A 17,764-nucleotide genomic window follows, 5' to 3' on the forward strand; every position below is an offset into this window, starting at 1 on the left:
GTTAGTCCTGTGATGGACTGGTAATCAATCAAAGGTGTACCCTGCCCTGCACCAATGTGTGTGTGTATTGTCTGTAGAACAGAAGGGAGGATGATGGATTAGATGAAGCTCCTCAGCTTACACACTGACCATCACATGGTCAATGGGTAAGCTGAGTTCTGGTTGGTCATGTGACCCAGTGTAAACGTAATGTAACTGTTTACTAATGATAACACATGGCTATCAGTCTGCAAAACAAACCTGCCGTCATTGGTTTTATAGGTTGCTTATGCCATGTCTTAAACTTGTCTGTTTAGTCCATAAATGTAATTGAAAGTCTTGACTGAGTCATCCTGACACGTTAGAAGCACTCCTCTGTCTGCTCTCTAGTTTTAATGACTTTCTTTGATGACTGCGTCAGTATCACATTCCTCTGAGTCATTGTGCTCAATCTCTATGAAATCTGTTATGCTATCGTACAGAAATCTAATCCACTTCCTTGTGATTCATTCTAAGGTCCTGAGGTAACATTGTTTCATAACACAGGCTCAACGTGTCTATTGAAAAATACAACATGGGTACACCAGAGTGCTGCTTTGATGTTATTATTCTTACCAATTTTCATATAGGTGAATAAATAAAAAAAAAAAGAAAATTCAATTTCACTTGATAGTCTTTTTTATTTTTCTTAGAAAAAGAAACTATTACAACTTCATTTGTTTACTGTACAGTTTCTCTTCTCATTTTCACTCAGTCTTGATAACATGCTGAACACCAAACAGCCTCCTACTAACTCACACAGAAACATGACAGCATACAACTTCCTTTTTTTCAATTTAGCATCTTCTGTCCTCAGATCTCCTGGAGTGAATAGCAACATAAATCACTTCTAAATATAAAAATCTGAGAGTAAAAATCCCTGACAGTTCTGTTTAGAAAATGAGGGACAAGAGAGAAAATCTCTGAGCGGTGTGGTCCATACCAACATGCACCTGACGTGGTTTTGTGTGAGGGGTTTGTACAGCACCAGAATACACATAAAGTCATGTGTGTTTAAGAGCTTGTCTATCCAACATGAGATAGAATGATAAAAGTGAGCTCTGTGTGGTGGCTGGGGGAGGAGACCATATCTAGGTCAGACCGTGGAGCATGCAGACCCCCTTTTGCAGACACACTCACTGCACCATCGCTCAGTGGACAGAGATTCATGCATGATCATTCTTAGTTGGAAGAGTTTGAGGAAAACACAAAATGAGATTTAAGGAAGTATCAAGCATGTGTCCCTGAGAAACACTTCTTTCTTCAGTACCATGAAGACTTATCACTGGCCTTTCTGCCAAAACCCTTCTCTGAATGTAAAAAAAGAATCTTGGCTCATCTTAAACATACTTGCCCTCTTTATGTTAACCCCCCCACCTCTCAGCCTTTATCTTTTTTTACCACTGCCAATAACCACAGGCAGGGGACATTTACAGACGTCAACTTTCCACCTACAACTTTCACAAAAGTCACCCCACAGGTGTTCATGTACAGTGACATGCAACTCTTGCTCTCCTGATCTATATTTAAATTCAAATTTGCGAGCAGGCATCACATGGCAGTCTCTTGCGAATGGTTTGTGAAGTACCGAGTGCGACGATGACACTTCGGTGACAGAGTTTGAATGGCACTACTATCCTCCTCCCCCTTTCTTTCCACTACCATGGTGAAAGGAGCTGATAGTGGTGGAGGATGGCTTGAAATAGGTTGTCCTGTGCCTCTCCATGTCTCCGACAGTGAAGAGCTCACAGTGCAATAATGTCACATATTGAGCTGACATGCAAGCACTGCAGATCAGAAAAAGAGGTTGGAGCGATGTTGCTAAACGAATTACTTTAGCTAATGCTGATCAATTTAAAGGCATTGTGTTGAATGAATGAAAGACAAATGTGTTGTGTATTTCTGTGGCCAAAATACAACAGTGTGATTGGTTCTCAATTTAAAGTCACTATGAAAAGATCATTTCTTGCTAAAGCGAACCTGATAAAGAGTAATCACTGAAGCCCTTTTCAAGTTTCACTCAAACGCCACCCAAAAACAGGGAGACATCCTACAAGTGCCAAGAAAGTGAACCGAGGCAAGTGACAGTGCAGGTGTGCTCGCCAAGATCACTGATGTGAGGTCACACAGACGTTGAAGATGTCCGCTCACCAGTGAAAGGCTTCTTTAAAAAGTTATTATTAAAATCAAACTTCAAAACACTTGGATACAGAGTTACCACAGCCACTCAAGGAAATTTTCTGTATAAAAACTTTAAAACTTTTCTTTTCATTATCTCAAATCTCTTCTGCTAATAATAAAACCAACAACTGGGGGTGTCGACACCACTCAGTACAAAACAAATAAAAGACCAACCAAACAAGTGTTGAAAACACTTTCTTTTCTAATTTAACTCCTCCCGAGGAGTGCAGAGTAAGAAAGTGAAAAGAAGTGAGGAGATTAGCCTCTCTCTTTATCTCTCTATGAAACAAGTTTGGGTAGGACTGTGCGGAGAGGTATGGCTTCCCCTGAGTCTCCCATCATGTTGCTCCTCAGTTTGTTGGTGGCAGCTGTGGTGCTGAAGCCGGCCCCGCCCTTGGCTATGATGGAGGGAAAGGTGGTGCTGTGGTGCTCAGGGAGTCGTTTCACACTTGCCCCTTGGCTCTTCTCGTTCCCAGGCAGTGGTTTGGGAAGCCTACGATACAACCAAGGATGTCTGAGAGCCTGGCTTGGGGTGAGGCGAGAGGAGGGGTCCCAGTCCAGACATTTCTTAATAAAGTCAGTGAAGGTGGGGTCCTCGCAGCCTTTTAGAGCTGCACTCCACTCCTTGCTCCCTGGAGGGCCTCTCATCTTGCCTCGTCGGGAACGTGACCCAGTCAGCACGGTGGCTCCAGTGGGCAGAGTGCTGGCCCCGCAGTAGCGAGGGTGGCCCTTGGAGTTAATGAAGTTTTTTGCTCTTTTTGCCTGCTCTAGCACTTTCTGTGGCGGCATCCCCAGTAGCTCCATGACACAGGCCAGCTGGTCACCCTCATCTTCACCGGGGAACATGGGGTAGCCAGTCAACAGTTCTGCCAATATGCAGCCAAAACTCCACATATCAATAGGAAGGCCGTAACGTGATCCAAGGATCACCTCTGGGGCGCGATAGAAACGAGACTGAATGTAGGTGTAAACCCGCTGGTGTTCAAAGCAGCTGGAACCAAAGTCAATGACCTGCAGATAAATGAGAGTAAAACATATTAGAGAAACTGAAGCCTGAAGTTCCTAAGTTCACTTCAGGGTGAACGTGCTGGGCGTGTTACCTTGATCCCGCTGCGGCCCTGTTGTTTCAAAAGGATGTTTTCTGGCTTGAGATCACAGTGAATGATCCTGTGCCTGCTTAGGGCCTCAAGGCACTGCAGGATGGAGTGTGCAAACTTTCTGACCAAGGGCAGACTGAACCCTTGGAACTTGTTACGTTTGATGAGCTCATACAAGTTCATGCTCAGCAGCTCAAAGGTCATACAGATGTGGTTGCGGAAAGTGAAGTTTTCAAGCATGTGCACTACATTCATGGTGCCGTTGCGATCCTGCTTGCGCAGATGCTCCAAAATGCGGATTTCTTCTTGCGCCTGGCGGTGAAAGCGTTTCTCGTTGCGCACCATTTTCAGGGCCAGGTGCTGCTGAAGTTTGTGGTCATACACCTTTGCTACCTGGCCAAAGCTACCCTTGCCAATAATCTGAAAGGAGTAAAAGAAAAGGTAAGATTTTGTTAGTTTTAAATGCACATAGCAATGAATTTTGAGATATTGTGATATTCAAAAGTAGAAAATTCAATATGTCTGACCTTAAGAAACTCATAGCGGTAAGCCAGATGGTCATGGGCAACGTGAATGTATCCACCCTGCTCATCGTCGTAGCCACTATTGTTATTGCCTCCGGCAATGGCAGGCCTCTTCTTAGCATTGGGTCCCACAAAGTAGATATCTGGGTAGGTGTGGATTTCCGTCTGCTCCAGGGTGGTAAGCTGACTTCGATAGAGTCTCAGAGCCTGGTCAGGAGTGAGAGGGCCGCACATTTTACCACTGTTCCCACCATTCCCAGCACCATTTGGGCCACCAGACGAATCACTGGAGCCTTTACTGGATTCGGTGCTGTGAGAAGAAACCCAGTGGTTAAATAATTGTGTTTGATTGTCATATGAAGTATTCTAGTTGATCTCCCTCACCTGTCCACACTATGCTCCTTGGACATGATAGACACCGGGGCAGGTTTTGTGGGAGTCTGGCTGTTGGTCCCACTGTTCAGAACAGTCGCTGTGGTTATGGCGTTGATCTTACGGTTGTTGGTTGTGTCCTCATAAAGGTACTTGACCTTCAACTGGGTGCCTCGCACAGTCACCTGATCTCTCATTACTGATTTGTTACTGACGACCTGTCAAATAAAAATAAAGAAATTAATCAAAAACAAAGTTATTTTACCATATAATTTTTTTAAAGTAGAGAGGAAACTCAACAACCATTGGACCATGAGTAAGAATCAATCTTTTTTCTGAATGTTCCCAAATCTTGCTGTATATATGCTGTGATTTTTCATGTTGAATTTAATTTGTTGAATTATTTATTCAAACATCCTCACATGCTTAAATATCATTAAACACCGGGACGTGATGTGAAATTGTTCTTTGTGCTAAAAGATGGTAGTTGGCAATATGCACCTATTCAAGTTGGTTGCAACACGCCATTAACAAAGAACAAGATGGTTTTATAGTTTTATATTGCATCAGCCAGAGCGTGCTTTGTTTACCCACCACGTAGTGCTTTCTCTTTACTTTCACTTTTTACTTTTGAGTCCTTTGCTTTTTACTTTGTACACTCATGATTGTGCGGCTTCTTCTGACTCCAATTTGATCATCAAATATGCTGACGATACCACCATTATTGGTCTCATCACTGAGAATGATGATTCATCTTACAGAGCAGAAATTAAAAATGTTGTTCAGTGGAGTAAAGAAAACAACCTCCTGCTGAAAACATCTAAAACATGTGAACTTGTTTTTGATTTTAGTCGTGGTAACTCTCATACACCTGTTGTCATTGATAACTCCCAAGCGCAAATTGTTGAGGAGTGCGAGTTTCTGGGTTTAACTTTGTCTCATGACGTCAGATGGGACAAAAACACTGATTGAATTTTCAAGAAACGTCTCTTCTTTCTGTGGAAACTTAGGGAATTTACAAATAACTCTACGATTCTGCTTAACTTTTATCGCTGCACCATAAAAAGTCTGCTTGTTAGCTCTATGACTGTGTGGTTTGGTAACATCACACCCAAAGAAAAGAGAGCACTGAACAAGGTGGTTCACTCTGCAAAAAGGACTGTGAGCCATCTGTTCTGGAGGCTCTTTATGATTGCAGACTCTGAAACCGAGTCTTCTGACTCTTCTGGTACTGGCCACCATGATAAAGCCATGTTCCAGCTCCTTCCTTCCGGGAGAACATATCGTTCGTTGAGATGCAAGACATCTCGCCAAGTTAACAGCTTCTTCCCACAAGCTGTTATCAGACTGAACAAAGCACCTTGAAGGCTGTTCTTGCACTTTTATTGTTGTATAGCTTTATTGTTGTATTGCTTTATTGTTGTATAGTTTTAAGTAGGCTATATGTGTTTTTTATAGCCTCGCTTCATAGTGTCAAATGTTTCCCTTTGAACCTGTGTTAATTTATTTTGTCTATTTTGGTGTTTGTTGTTGCCGTCTCTGGTGCATACTGGTGAATTTTTGCACAAATATTAAATTGAACTTGAACTTTTACTTCACTTCGTAGTTTACAACAACCTTGTAAATCGCAACACTTTCTAGAAACTTTAATCAGTGGAGTGGATTCATACTTTTTGTACCTTTACGTGGACAAACAGGGAGGGATGATTGTCTCGAAGATGTTGTATGATATTGTACATATAGGCACCTATGGCAGCAATTTTTCTCCAACATTTTTTGCATATTGGATACCCGTCGGCTCCTACTGCACCCTGGTCATCTTTAGGATATCCAAAATAGTCCCACACTGCCGACTTTATTCGTTTTCTGGGTGGATGCAACTCAGAGAGTGCTGCTCCTGGTTCTGCCATCATTCAGAGGTGAGTGGATGCATTCTCTGCGCAGTGCTGCACTATGCCTGCTGTCACACACCTCAGCGCAGTGCTGCGCTCTGACCATAGACTGGAGAGTGCTCCGCCTCCCGAGTCCCGCGACACCAGACATATCTGCGCTATACTGTGGGTTCTAAAACCTCCACGGTTAACCTACTGCGGCAGAAAATATGTGCAGTTATTGAAAAGCCCATTAATCTTTACATCCCTAGGCATAATGGTCTTTGAGCCCAGCCAGGGTCCTTATGCTTGAAGGTTATGTGATGTCATCAAATGCACAATGATTGCATCAAGATGATCCAGATCTGGAATCTCTGAAAAAGGTTCCAATCCTGAAGCTACTGCAAGTAATAAATCCATCTCAGGTTTTGTTTTTGTAGCAGGTCACAAGCAGATGGAAATTACCAGAAATGCAGCCTCAGGCTGGTAAACCAGCAGAACTGGCTGTGCAGCAAATGATAAGGAATGACAGACCCACCCCCAACACAACACACGCAAATCAATCCATATCTTGCGGTCGGCTTGCTTCACTGCGAGTAGTAGCTGAAACAGTTTTTAGTCAATCGTCTTGCAATTTCCTTTTATTATTTTTAGCTGGTATACATGCTTTAAATGGCTATTATACACTAACAGTGGCTGACATCTGTCACTCTGTCCAGGTAGGTGTCACATTTCAAAATACAGACACTAAAAACATTGCATTTGAGCTGGGTAATTGCTTCGGGGTAGACACCTATTGGGTTAGGAAAATTTACAAACAATCTACAAACATCAGATGCAGCCATCTGCCAGGTTGGGAGACTTCTACAATCTGGAGTCTTGCAAGTAAACTGCTTCATTGCAGAAACCCAAGGAATTCCTTTGTCCCTGTTCACTGTCTCTCAGACCAGCAGAGAGAAAAAAAAATGTCTACATGATTATGGAGCACGAGGGAAATGATGGTCATTAAAGTTAGATCACCTCTTAAAGAAACAGTGTAGCTGTTAAAGAGGCAGTTACATTTACTCAGTCTTCTTTAGACCTCTGAATGGACATATAACTTCAATTGTTCTCATCTTCTTCATATCAACACTTGTTACTCCAGTGCTTTGAGAGGAGAGGATGAAATGACATTAAAACGTTTCTTTTCACGAGTGTTACAGAGTTTATAGTGACATCCACTTGAGAGTTTGAGTCCTGAAATAGAGGTGGAATGCAGGATGGGTTTCCATACGTGTAACCATATAGCTTTTACTTAGTACAACAGCCTTACTGCTGACCCAGGGTCCCATGCAGCTGTTGTCCTCAGGCTGTGCTGCAAACCCACACACAAATGCTGAGAAAAAAATCAAAAGCTTTCAGTGGGGTGGGTGAAACTGGCATAGATTACTGACTGACTGGACAGGGGATACAATTATACAACAAAACATTTACAATTGCCCAGAGATAGGAACTGTAAGGACATGGTGTGGATCCTCTTTAAGGTGGCTAGTGCTGAGTGTGAAGAACGATCTGAGAGCAAATCTGTGTGCTGCAACAGATGGAGATGGGATAATCCATTCACTGCGAGAGGAAAACTGAAATGCGCTTTAGTCTTTCCTTTAAGTATAAATGGCCTTGGAAAACTCGACACATGTAGTAGCCACACTGACCCAAAGAAGCCAAGCCAACACACAGGGAGCAACTGAGTTGAGACCAGCATTATTTAAACACTTCAGTGAGCGCGAGGCCGCTTGGCGGAAAGTGAGCATGCTGAGGTGGGCCATGATGATGTTACTTTCGGTAGAGGACAGTACTTCTGTGAGTGAGACACAAAATACAAAGGAAAACGATTGGACTACAAAATAAAAGTAGGCCCCACCTCTGTCAGAGTATTACCCCTCCTTTCCTCTAACCAGGGAAGGCCAGTAGAATGTTGATTGGGGATTTTGTTTGTGGGTCATATTTTCAGACCCAATAAATCTCTACAATGAGTCCATCCATCATTTTTCCTTTCTAATGTAGGGGGCTGCCTTTCAATTGTCAGTGCATGTGACGTGGGGCATTTTCTGCCACGGGGGCCATTAAAGCTTCAACCTAGATCTGATCATTTATTCATATGAAAGGCTTTGTTTGACACAAAACTTTGTCAAAGGCAATAAAAGCATGGTAAAAGATCTGAAACAACAAGCCTTGCCTACTTTCATTTTAATACCAAAGTGAAATTGAAATTATTCAACTGAAATTGAATAAGTCATTTTAAGTAGCAACATTGTTGAATTATTTTATAATAACAAAATATACAAAAAAGACTTAAAATAGCATGTTACTAGCACGCTCAGATGACATAAGAACATTTCTGAACAAATCTGACCCCAGTTTTGAGACTGAACGTTATATTCACACCCATGGATGGATGCGGTTACTCACTTTTTGGACTGAAAACTCACAAAACTGGATGGTCACTTGTATTTGTTTATGCAAATGATGTCATGTTTATGTTTTTGTCCGTTCCAAATAAAAGATACAGTAAAAAAAAAAAAAACTACAAATAATTCCAATTAAAATATTGTTTTATAATTCCTGAAATTCCCAAGCTTTGGTTACAGTGGAAATTTACCTTTGCAACCTTACTTCCAACACAGTTTGCCTCAGCATAGCTTATTAAGCTCAGTAAGCTTTAGTGCACAGGTGTGTGAGATCAGCCGGTCGACTGATTTCCCTTATTTTGGGGGATCGGTGATTGGCCGACTCTTGCATATGAAACCGATCTTTTCTACCTCTGCAAAGGTCTTAAAGTCCGTCATAAAGTCTGCCACTGTCCCCTTCTGCCGTGAAACGACTGACAGACCAGGTCATGTGTGCATGTCTTTGCTACACAGGATAACAACAACAACACCCGGAGCACGGTTACTTTAGCATGTAGGCAGTTTCACACAAAAAAAAGAGAGCAAAGCATCACAATTTGTAATTCCTGTAACACGGAACTAAGTCTTGGTGGAGCTGGAAACAAAACGCTATCTTATTCATCATTTAAGAAACCACCACACCGCTGAGTATTTGAACCTAGCAATCAAGCTAATGCTAGCGGAGCAAAAAACCAGTGGTCCGCTGAGAGCACTTATCAGTGAAAAGAGCAAAGCTACTATGAGGAAAATGATGGAGTTCATGGCTTTGGATTTGAATAAAAACCACTAATGAACAAGTGACAGTAATAAGTCTGAAAACAACTAACCTGTGTCATATTCATTCTGTCATTACACGTTGACTTATGAAAATTTCACATGATGCACTTTATTATTTCTGTAGAATGTTTGACTTTTAGGAGCTTTTATCCCGTAAGCTGTTGCAAGTTATTTTTAGAATAATATTTTTACATTTAAATATCCACAAAGCTGATGCATTTGGACATTTTTTTTAAATTTTTGCTTGACAAGGAAACTCAAACTCAGGACACTTTATTGGTGGTTTAAAATGTGTTGTAGTTTGTCCTGTAAATTATTATTATATCACCGACCCAAACCTTGTGATTTTCTTTATTTGTAAAACCAAAATACTGCAGTGCACTTCATTTTTGGCAAAGAGCTCCAAACAGGTCTGCAGTGGAACCTTTTGGTCACGTTTGTGTTGTTTTTTAAAATGTGAAAAATGAAAGACTAAAGGAAGTAATATCATTTAGTATTTTAAAGAGCAATGTTCTAAACTTTTCATTTATATTTGAGATAACTACCTCATGTGCAGTTAAAACAAAACGTTTGTATTTTCTTTCAATGGTTTACAATAAAATAAGATTGGAACATTCAAGGTGTATGCTGTCAGTTATTAAAAAAAAAAAATTGAGATCGGCCAAAATCGGTATCGCTGGGTCAGGCTTTTAAAAAAGATAAAAAATAAAAAAATCGGTGAGAGTCCAGAAAATTGCAATCGGTGCACCCCTAGTACTTACAGTGTGTTTGAGCATCGGGGGAAGTCCAGATGGACTGATGGTGTCTCCTTCGTCTTTAAGGATGTGATCCGTTCTCATATATGAGTCGTATAAGCCATCACCATGGCGTCCTGAGGGGACAAAGATCAACAGAGCCATTAGTGTGTTAGTGGGGCTTTAAAGTACCAGTGAAACTTGTGGTGTAGTGTTGGTGTAAACGAGTTCGGGTGTGAAATCATGTGAGGGCCACCCTGCCTGAATGCATCAGTACGCGTTTCTGAGTTGTCTTTGTGTGCACGTGACTGAGTCATGTACTAAGTAAATAAATTAAATGTTTTACTTGCACAGATAAGATTAGAGTTACACTAAGAAGACTTAAGAGTGACGCTTAGGGCTGGGCGATATGGACCAAAATTTGTATCTGAATATTTGTTCTCAAAATGGCGATATATGCTATAAATCTCGATAAGGGGAAGGTCTGTGTTAAAACGCACTCAGAAATCCATCTAATTGTGCATATTATGCTGTTCTGAGAAGTAGTGAATGCAGCGACTCCTAAAGCGAGTATTTTAATACAAAATAAGCTATATATATATATATTTATATATATTGATATAGGCGATATTGTAATTTTCCATAATTGAAAACTCGCTATATCTTGAATCTCAATACATTGCCCAGCCCTAAGTGGCACTAAATCGTATCAACATCAATGAAACAGAACTGCAGCAGTTCCGTCTTAATTCTTTGGTTTGTTTACATCCCTAGTACCATAGCAGCCGGCTATTTGGTGATTGAATTACCTACTCAATGACTTCACAACTTGGAGATGGGGTTGTAAATGTACCTCTAGGCTGACCCAGGATATTTTGTTAATACATACTGACCCAGCTCTGACCCTACATTGAGTCATTGTGGGTCAGGGTTAGTATATTGTAAAATCACCAATAAAGAATGCAGTTTAATCCCAACCCTGGTTAGTGAAAAGCAAACCTGACTGAGTACATCATGAAATATGTTATTTTTTTTTGATAAAACCACTTCTGAGATAGTTTGGATTAGAGCTGCACGATTATGGCCAAAATGATAATCACAATTATTTTGATCAATATTGTCATCACGATTATAATCACAATTATTCATAAAGTTAGTTTTTTACACTACTTTTAAACAGACAATATGTTGCGAATGAAGCTTTAAATAAGAATTATACTAAAAAAATTATTTTAAAAAATTAACCCAAGAATTTAAAATGAACCAAAGGCTAACAATATAAATACATTATTAAAAAGTGCAGAGCCCGTGTTTTAAATGTAATTATTGCAGACAAATTTTGATTAATTGTGCAGCCCTAGTTTAGATAAAGGCAGACTGTCCCCGAGCCACAGCAGTGTGGATGAATATTGTCAGCCAACACATTCCCGCACCACATTTACTGTGAAAAGGCCATCATTAGCAGGAACACCATTGTGTCCATTGTGTCTAACACATTGTAACCAGGGCCAGGCCTCCCACCTGACCAGCTTAGATAAGGCTTAGGATCCCAGATCGCTTGCACTGCAAGTGGTATTATTGGCCTAAAACAGGCAACAGATGCTTCTGTGACGACAGCACCTTTCCGTCTGTCCATCTGCTCATTCAGGCCAAGTCATGTAGTACGCTCTCCAGGTGTACTTCAAATTAGATCTCACACAGACAAATGGGAACGCTGGGCTTCCAGTCGAGCTGCATTTCATGCAAACTTCTATGTTACCATGCCAGATACCCACTCACTGGAAACTGATACACATGCATCAAAGGAGCATTTGGGACTGTGGGCAGACATCTATTAACAAAATGACACGACCATAACCATCATTGCAGTAAGGCATGAAAAATGTGAAAAACACCCACATCTCTTTTTTTCTGAGTTATGACAATAGTCATACTGACCCCTTATCATTAGATATGCTAACAGAAAGCTAACACAAGAGGAAGGTCACGTTTTATGGGGTTATTTATTTTCAGGCTCATTGATTGTGATTAATTGCTTTTGAACTTGAAAAATGCTGGCCACCGTAATCATAATTGAGTTGTAATTGATCATAGATAATTGAAAATGGACTTGTAATTGAAAAATGGAATTGACCCCAACCCTGGTTGGTGTTTGAGTTGAATATCCCTGTGTAGAGTATAAACTTGAAACTAGGTTGTGTGGCGGCCTGAGCGTTTAGAAAAGCTGTTATGTTGGATTAGCTCATTAACAAAAGCCCTAATTTGTTGCCCGTCCTTTGTTCCTCTGACTGGTGCCGCAGAGATCTGGAGCCATGGGCCAGTGTGCGTCAGAGCCCATTATCCAGAGCCCCTCTACAGATTACACCTGGTGCTTGGAAACGCATGTTTAAAACCTACACAGCACAGCAAACAGTGGCATTAAGGCTCCACTCACACAATATTAGGCAAGCACGGACCCCATTAGCCCTTTGCAAACTCCTAATCACCCAGTGGGGGGGCTCTGCACTTTCTGTTAACATTCTGACTTTGTTGTTCCTGCACCATTCTGCGTGAAAAGTAGTGTACACAATTCAGACTGTGTGTGTGCAGCTGGTGCTTACACCCAACCCCCCCCCCAATCCACCCTGTTGCTTTACACACAGCAAAGGGTAAAGAACAAGGTTCAAACAGATAGCAGATCATGTGTCATGAAATGTGTGAATGCTAAAGTCTCAGCCTCTTTGTCTTTCAATTCCTGCACAATGTGTCCCTCGATCAGAGAACTTTCAGAGAACTCCAGTGAGACGTAACTGTAAATAACTTGACATGGGTGTCACAGTCTATTACTATAGTTCCATTTAGGTTCAATATATAGTTATATAGTTTTCCATTTTTGGCGATACATAAAATGACAATATCGCCTCCATTGATATATTTTTTTTTATTTCATAGCTTATTTTGCATTCAAATAATCAATTTAGGAGTTGCTACTTTCTCTACTTCTCAGAACAGCATGAACAGCATAGTTAGATGGATTTCTGAGTGCGTCCTCCTAACCCAGACCTTCCCTTAAACAAGCCACACTACAGAACACACACTCACATGTGCTGTCCCTTACAGGAGAAAAAGCTAAAAGAGGCACATATTGTGCAACTGTTTGTTAATAAATGTGCCTCTGTGGCATTTTGCATCAGCAAATTTAACCTGGAATTGTTAAACGTTAAACGTATCCATAGACTGCCGCTCTATGCATACGCAGCGCCCCTCATTGGCCAGTTTAGGTCACGTGATCGGTGCACCGCGTGACTTATTTTAGCCCTAACCCTACCCAAGAAACACCCTAAAATGTTTATTTTTGTCAGATATGTATTTTTAAAGGTGGAATTCGCTGTGTTAAATATGTTCAAATGCAAAAATCTATTTGTCAAATGTGGGATTCAAACCCACGTTAACGGAAGGAAAAATCCTTGAGTGCGGCAAAATGGCTACATTTAACATATCTTTCGACACTTTCTAAAAATAATGAGATTTATATCGTATATCGCCATTTTGAGCGGAAAATATCGTGATAAGAGTTTTTGTCGTCAAGCCCTAATGTCTGTGCAAGTACATGAGTTATCTCAGCTGTCCTACGGATCATAAATTATGAATAGTTTAAATAATAACAGAAGGTACAGCCTATGAACATTTGCTATAGATAAGGCTTATGTGAAACTCCTAAAAACAGCTACAGTCCTCAGAACAGGAAATGCTGTTTACAACCTGAGGTTCTGGCTGACACAATCTACATTTGTTTAAAACAATTAAACAACAACAGGGGGCAGAGAGATGTTTAAGATCTGACTTTTAAAAGTACAAAGACAGTCCTCTGGGTCTAAACTTGTGTAAATGAACATATGTATGTGAGACAAAAGGAAGAGACTAACACATGTTGTTGTGGTTACCTGATGCTATTGGGCCCTCTGGTTTTCTGCTTATGATCATCATTATTGCAAATAATCGGTGATGCCAGCATCCGAAAAGAAGAAGAAAAAACCCGAGTTAAAAAAAAAAACTTTTTCTAAAGTCCAATAATCGCTGTCACTTTGCTGGGAGAAGATTGTCAGCCACTGTGAGTCGATCCAAGAGTGGATGTAAAGAGGTGGAAGTGTTGTAGTCTAACTTGTTTCTTGGGGTGTACAGCACTTCATGTGTGTGGGTTATCTGTAAAGCCACAGCAGTGCACTCACTCACTCACTGAGACACTAACGTTAGCCTGCGTGTAGCGATAAAGACTGAAGTGTGAACAGTGGGGGTCGTCTCTCTCCCTGGGCTAGCTCAGGATGCTAGCTGCTCGCATAGCCACAAACTCAGCCGCTCCCCGTATTAAAAATAGTCCAGAAATTGCAGCTCGGTGGTCTGACCTGGATGCCCCTCGCCTTTCTCTGACCGTGAAGTGACTCGGTCCAGAGCACCATTCCCGTCTCTATTCCCGGCAGGTTTGGAGCAGCAGCGCTAGCACTCGTCGAGCCCCGAGGTTTGCCCCCTCCTTCAGGTCAACTTCGCTCCGCGTCGGGTGGGACGGAAAGCCCAAGCCTGCTAGCTGTGTACGAGCCCCATGTTTAGTCGTAGAGCCCAGCCCGGAGGATCCTCTGTGCACTGGAAGCCTTAGCCGGTGTCAGAGCTGCACAGTTAAATCCTTCTCCCTCCAGCTGCGAGCATCTTATTCGACGAGTCTGTGTTGTTGCTAAGGGCGTCTGTGGAGAGTTCTCAGTCAGCACTGGCATACACAGGGAGGGGCGGAGCCTAAGAGCAGCCACTGGGCACGTGGCGCCCCCCAGCGGTCTACTACGCATCTGCAGGAAAGGGAATAATGAGCTCAAGATGTAAACCTCAAATTCCCCCTTCTTTAGTGTGTGTGTGTGTGTGTGTGCGCGTGTGTGTGTGCGCGTGTGTGTGTGCGCGTGTGTGTGTGCGTGTGTGTGTGTGTGTGTGTGTGTTTGTGCTGCACAAGAGACACACAAACCAAGCTTTTACAAGCATTCCTAGATGTAGACCACGAATGCAACATGCATCCATTAACTTAACTCACGAGAGAATGACATGATGCACCCATTCCTCTCCTTTGACAATAATAATAATAATGGCGGGTTTTTTTTTTCAAGGACACTATCATTATTCATTCACACCAGTTACTCACATCAGTCATTCCAGTGGTGGTAAGCTACAATGTAGCCAAAGCTGCCCTGGGGTATACTGACATTTCACACCTATGGCCCCTCTGTCCACCACCAACATTCATGCACAATTCATACCCATTCATACAAGACAGTGCGGGTAAAGTGCCTTGCCCAAGGACACAGCGACAATGACTATTGGACAACCCACTCTACCACTAAGCCACGGTTTCCCATGTAATGTAGTGTAATATAATGACAATCATTAAACCAAAACCTTCTACAAGAAAGTCCTAAAACCTTTATTCTTATCTAATACTTTGTGTTTTAAGATGCATCTATATTTTATTTTCAGAATTTTCTGAAGTCATCCGACCATCCATTTTCAGAGCAGCTTTTTCCTTTTCCAGAGTCGCTGGTGCCTATCTCCAGCTCTCAATGTGTTTTAGGTGGGGGTACACCCTGGACAGAGCACCAGCCCATGGTCATTTTAGAGACTCCAGTCAACCTAACAGTCATGTTTATGGATTGTGGGAGGAAGCCTGAGTAAGCCGGAGGAAACCAACACAGCACGGCGAGAACATGCACACCCCACACAGAAAGGACCAAGTGTCCACCTCAGGGCCTGAACCCAGGACCTTCATGCTGTGAGATGGATGTGCTAACCAGTTAGCCACCATGCAAAATAAACAATATTTATGCCATTGTTTATTCACAAAGGATTTGCCATCAATTTTGCCTTATTTTGTTCAAGGAGGGTTTCAATGTTATGGCTCACTGAACAAAAGGTCCACAGAAGTTGAAGATCTGTTTTTTTTATAATTAGGCATTAACATTACTATAAATTACAACCTAATTACTATCATTTAGTAACATCATTGAATACACAAAGTGTTCTTTTATCAATGATGCCCCAATGCTAATGTCCAAACAAAAACTAAGGGCAAGCTTTGAACTTTACATAAAGGATTCATAATCAGCCTTTGGGTGCATTATATAAATGATTCTATTGCGTTTAGGTATCACTGATTCTAGACATATTTGTTAAGTACATTCATAAATCTGGAGAATGGGCCCTATACCCTTCTGTTATAAATTAGTCTAAAAAAAAAAAATCTATCCTTTTAGGAGTAAATTCTCCATAATGCACCAGTGAAGGCACAACATAGTGGAAAAGGAAAAAAAAAAAAAAAATTAAGATTTCAACAAAGGCTCATATGATCTCATATTTTAGAGTCATACATGTTTTCAAGTCAAATGTGAGAATATCAAAGCCATATCTACTCAGTTGTGCTCAACAAGGGTAAAATAAGATGTTTAGACAGATGCTGAACTATTGCACTCAGAACTAATTCGTTGCGTTTTCATTTTTTTTTATAGCCTACGTAGAAAACAAAATATTGAATAGTAATTTTCTGTCACTTTTGCATTTTGCAAATACCCTCACCAGGTAGCATGAGGAGGTGTCTACAACCCACTGTGGTCAGCACAGTGGCAAAACAAGAGCATGGTTGAGGTACCAGGAGACAGACCAGTACACCAGGGGGTATTCCATAAAGTGGTATTACTAACGTTGTGTTGCGTTACATTTTTTTTTTTTTTTCTTTGTGCAAACGGTAGTTTTCTTAAAAACATTGTGGATACAGAGCATTTAGGGAAAGTCACCGAGAGGTTGATCTGCATTAAAACATCTACTGACGTCTGTAGTAAAGTTCACTGAATACAAACCTGTGGATAATGTAAAGGAGATGACAATTTAAATGAATCAACTTTTAAGGCTCGATTGTTGTTTTATATTGTTATAAAGTTAAATCTGTAGATCACATATTTTTGAAGTTATGATGGCGCAGTGAATTGTGATGCTGCTCTTGGAAGTGGTGGGTCACGGGTTCGCGTCCTGCTTCAGTGTTTTGTTATGATATTTTTTGGACGTTGAAATGACTCTGGCGACAATATTACATTGAAAATCAATATAAATGATGCGATATCAAGCGTCAGTCACTGTCTTCATATCCAGTGTAACAGGAGGGCTCTCTATGCAGCCATCCTATGCTGCTGCCACGTCTCCTCAGACACATTTTATTCATATTATTCACCGCTCGTCACTCACTGAAGCAATAAAGTGGTGAAGCGACCAAAATGTGTGACTAATTACGGTTGATTTCAGCCTCTATAGTGACTGAAGACTGAACGCATCTTTAGAAAAGGCTCATATTCCTCAAACACCGGCTTATTTCATCCATCAGGGTGAATAAATCACTCTCTTCCGTTTGGTTGTCATGGCAGCTCGAGTAAATCTCTGATCCATTGATGATGGCTTTTTATCGCGCATGTGCACGTAAGTAACCCAAGGTTTACATACAGGGTTGATTGACCCACTTCATACCAGCTGTAATGGAATCATATACCCAGAGTTTCCCATCGCGGGGTATGTTGACCCAGAGTTTATGGATAGACTCAGTTTGTTAACCGTCCTTCATGAAATACCCCTCAGTAGGTTTGGAGGGGGCGTAGCGTAGTAGAACAACAACCAAGCTGCTCGTCTGTTATCTGATTTTTTTGTGTTTTGTGCAAGGAAGAACAAAAGGAGCACTATCGGAGTCCTACAGATGACCTCCATCAGCCTATC

General features: G+C 41.3%; 1 protein-coding gene across 1 annotated transcript; it reads right to left on the reverse strand.

The window, feature by feature from the left end:
* Positions 1-639: 639 nt before the first annotated feature.
* On the reverse strand, positions 640-14,737 carry dyrk3 (dual specificity tyrosine phosphorylation regulated kinase 3). Its single transcript, XM_028445910.1, has 6 exons — positions 13,924-14,737; positions 10,028-10,137; positions 4,205-4,410; positions 3,824-4,130; positions 3,300-3,716; positions 640-3,210 (listed from the first exon to the last, which is right to left on the reverse strand). The coding sequence occupies exons 1-6, from the start codon at positions 13,964-13,966 to the stop codon at positions 2,479-2,481; spliced, it is 1,815 nt and encodes a 604-aa protein (XP_028301711.1). The 5' UTR covers positions 13,967-14,737; the 3' UTR covers positions 640-2,478.
* Positions 14,738-17,764: the final 3,027 nt, after the last annotated feature.

The sequence above is a fragment of the Gouania willdenowi genome, chromosome 5, assembly GCF_900634775.1.
Source record: "Gouania willdenowi chromosome 5, fGouWil2.1, whole genome shotgun sequence".
NCBI lineage: Eukaryota > Metazoa > Chordata > Actinopteri > Blenniiformes > Gobiesocidae > Gouania > Gouania willdenowi.

Bases quoted from the DNA above. Each gene is read 5' to 3' on its own strand.
- dyrk3 (XM_028445910.1), bottom strand. From the start codon at position 13,966: ATGATGATCATAAGCAGAAAACCAGAGGGCCCAATAGCATCAG. The intron at 4,411-10,027 runs GTAAGTACTAGG...TTTATTTGACAG, and splicing joins CCCCGATGCTCAAACACACT to GTCGTCAGTAACAAATCAGT. The intron at 4,131-4,204 runs GTGAGGGAGATC...TTCTTCTCACAG, and splicing joins AAGGAGCATAGTGTGGACAG to CACCGAATCCAGTAAAGGCT.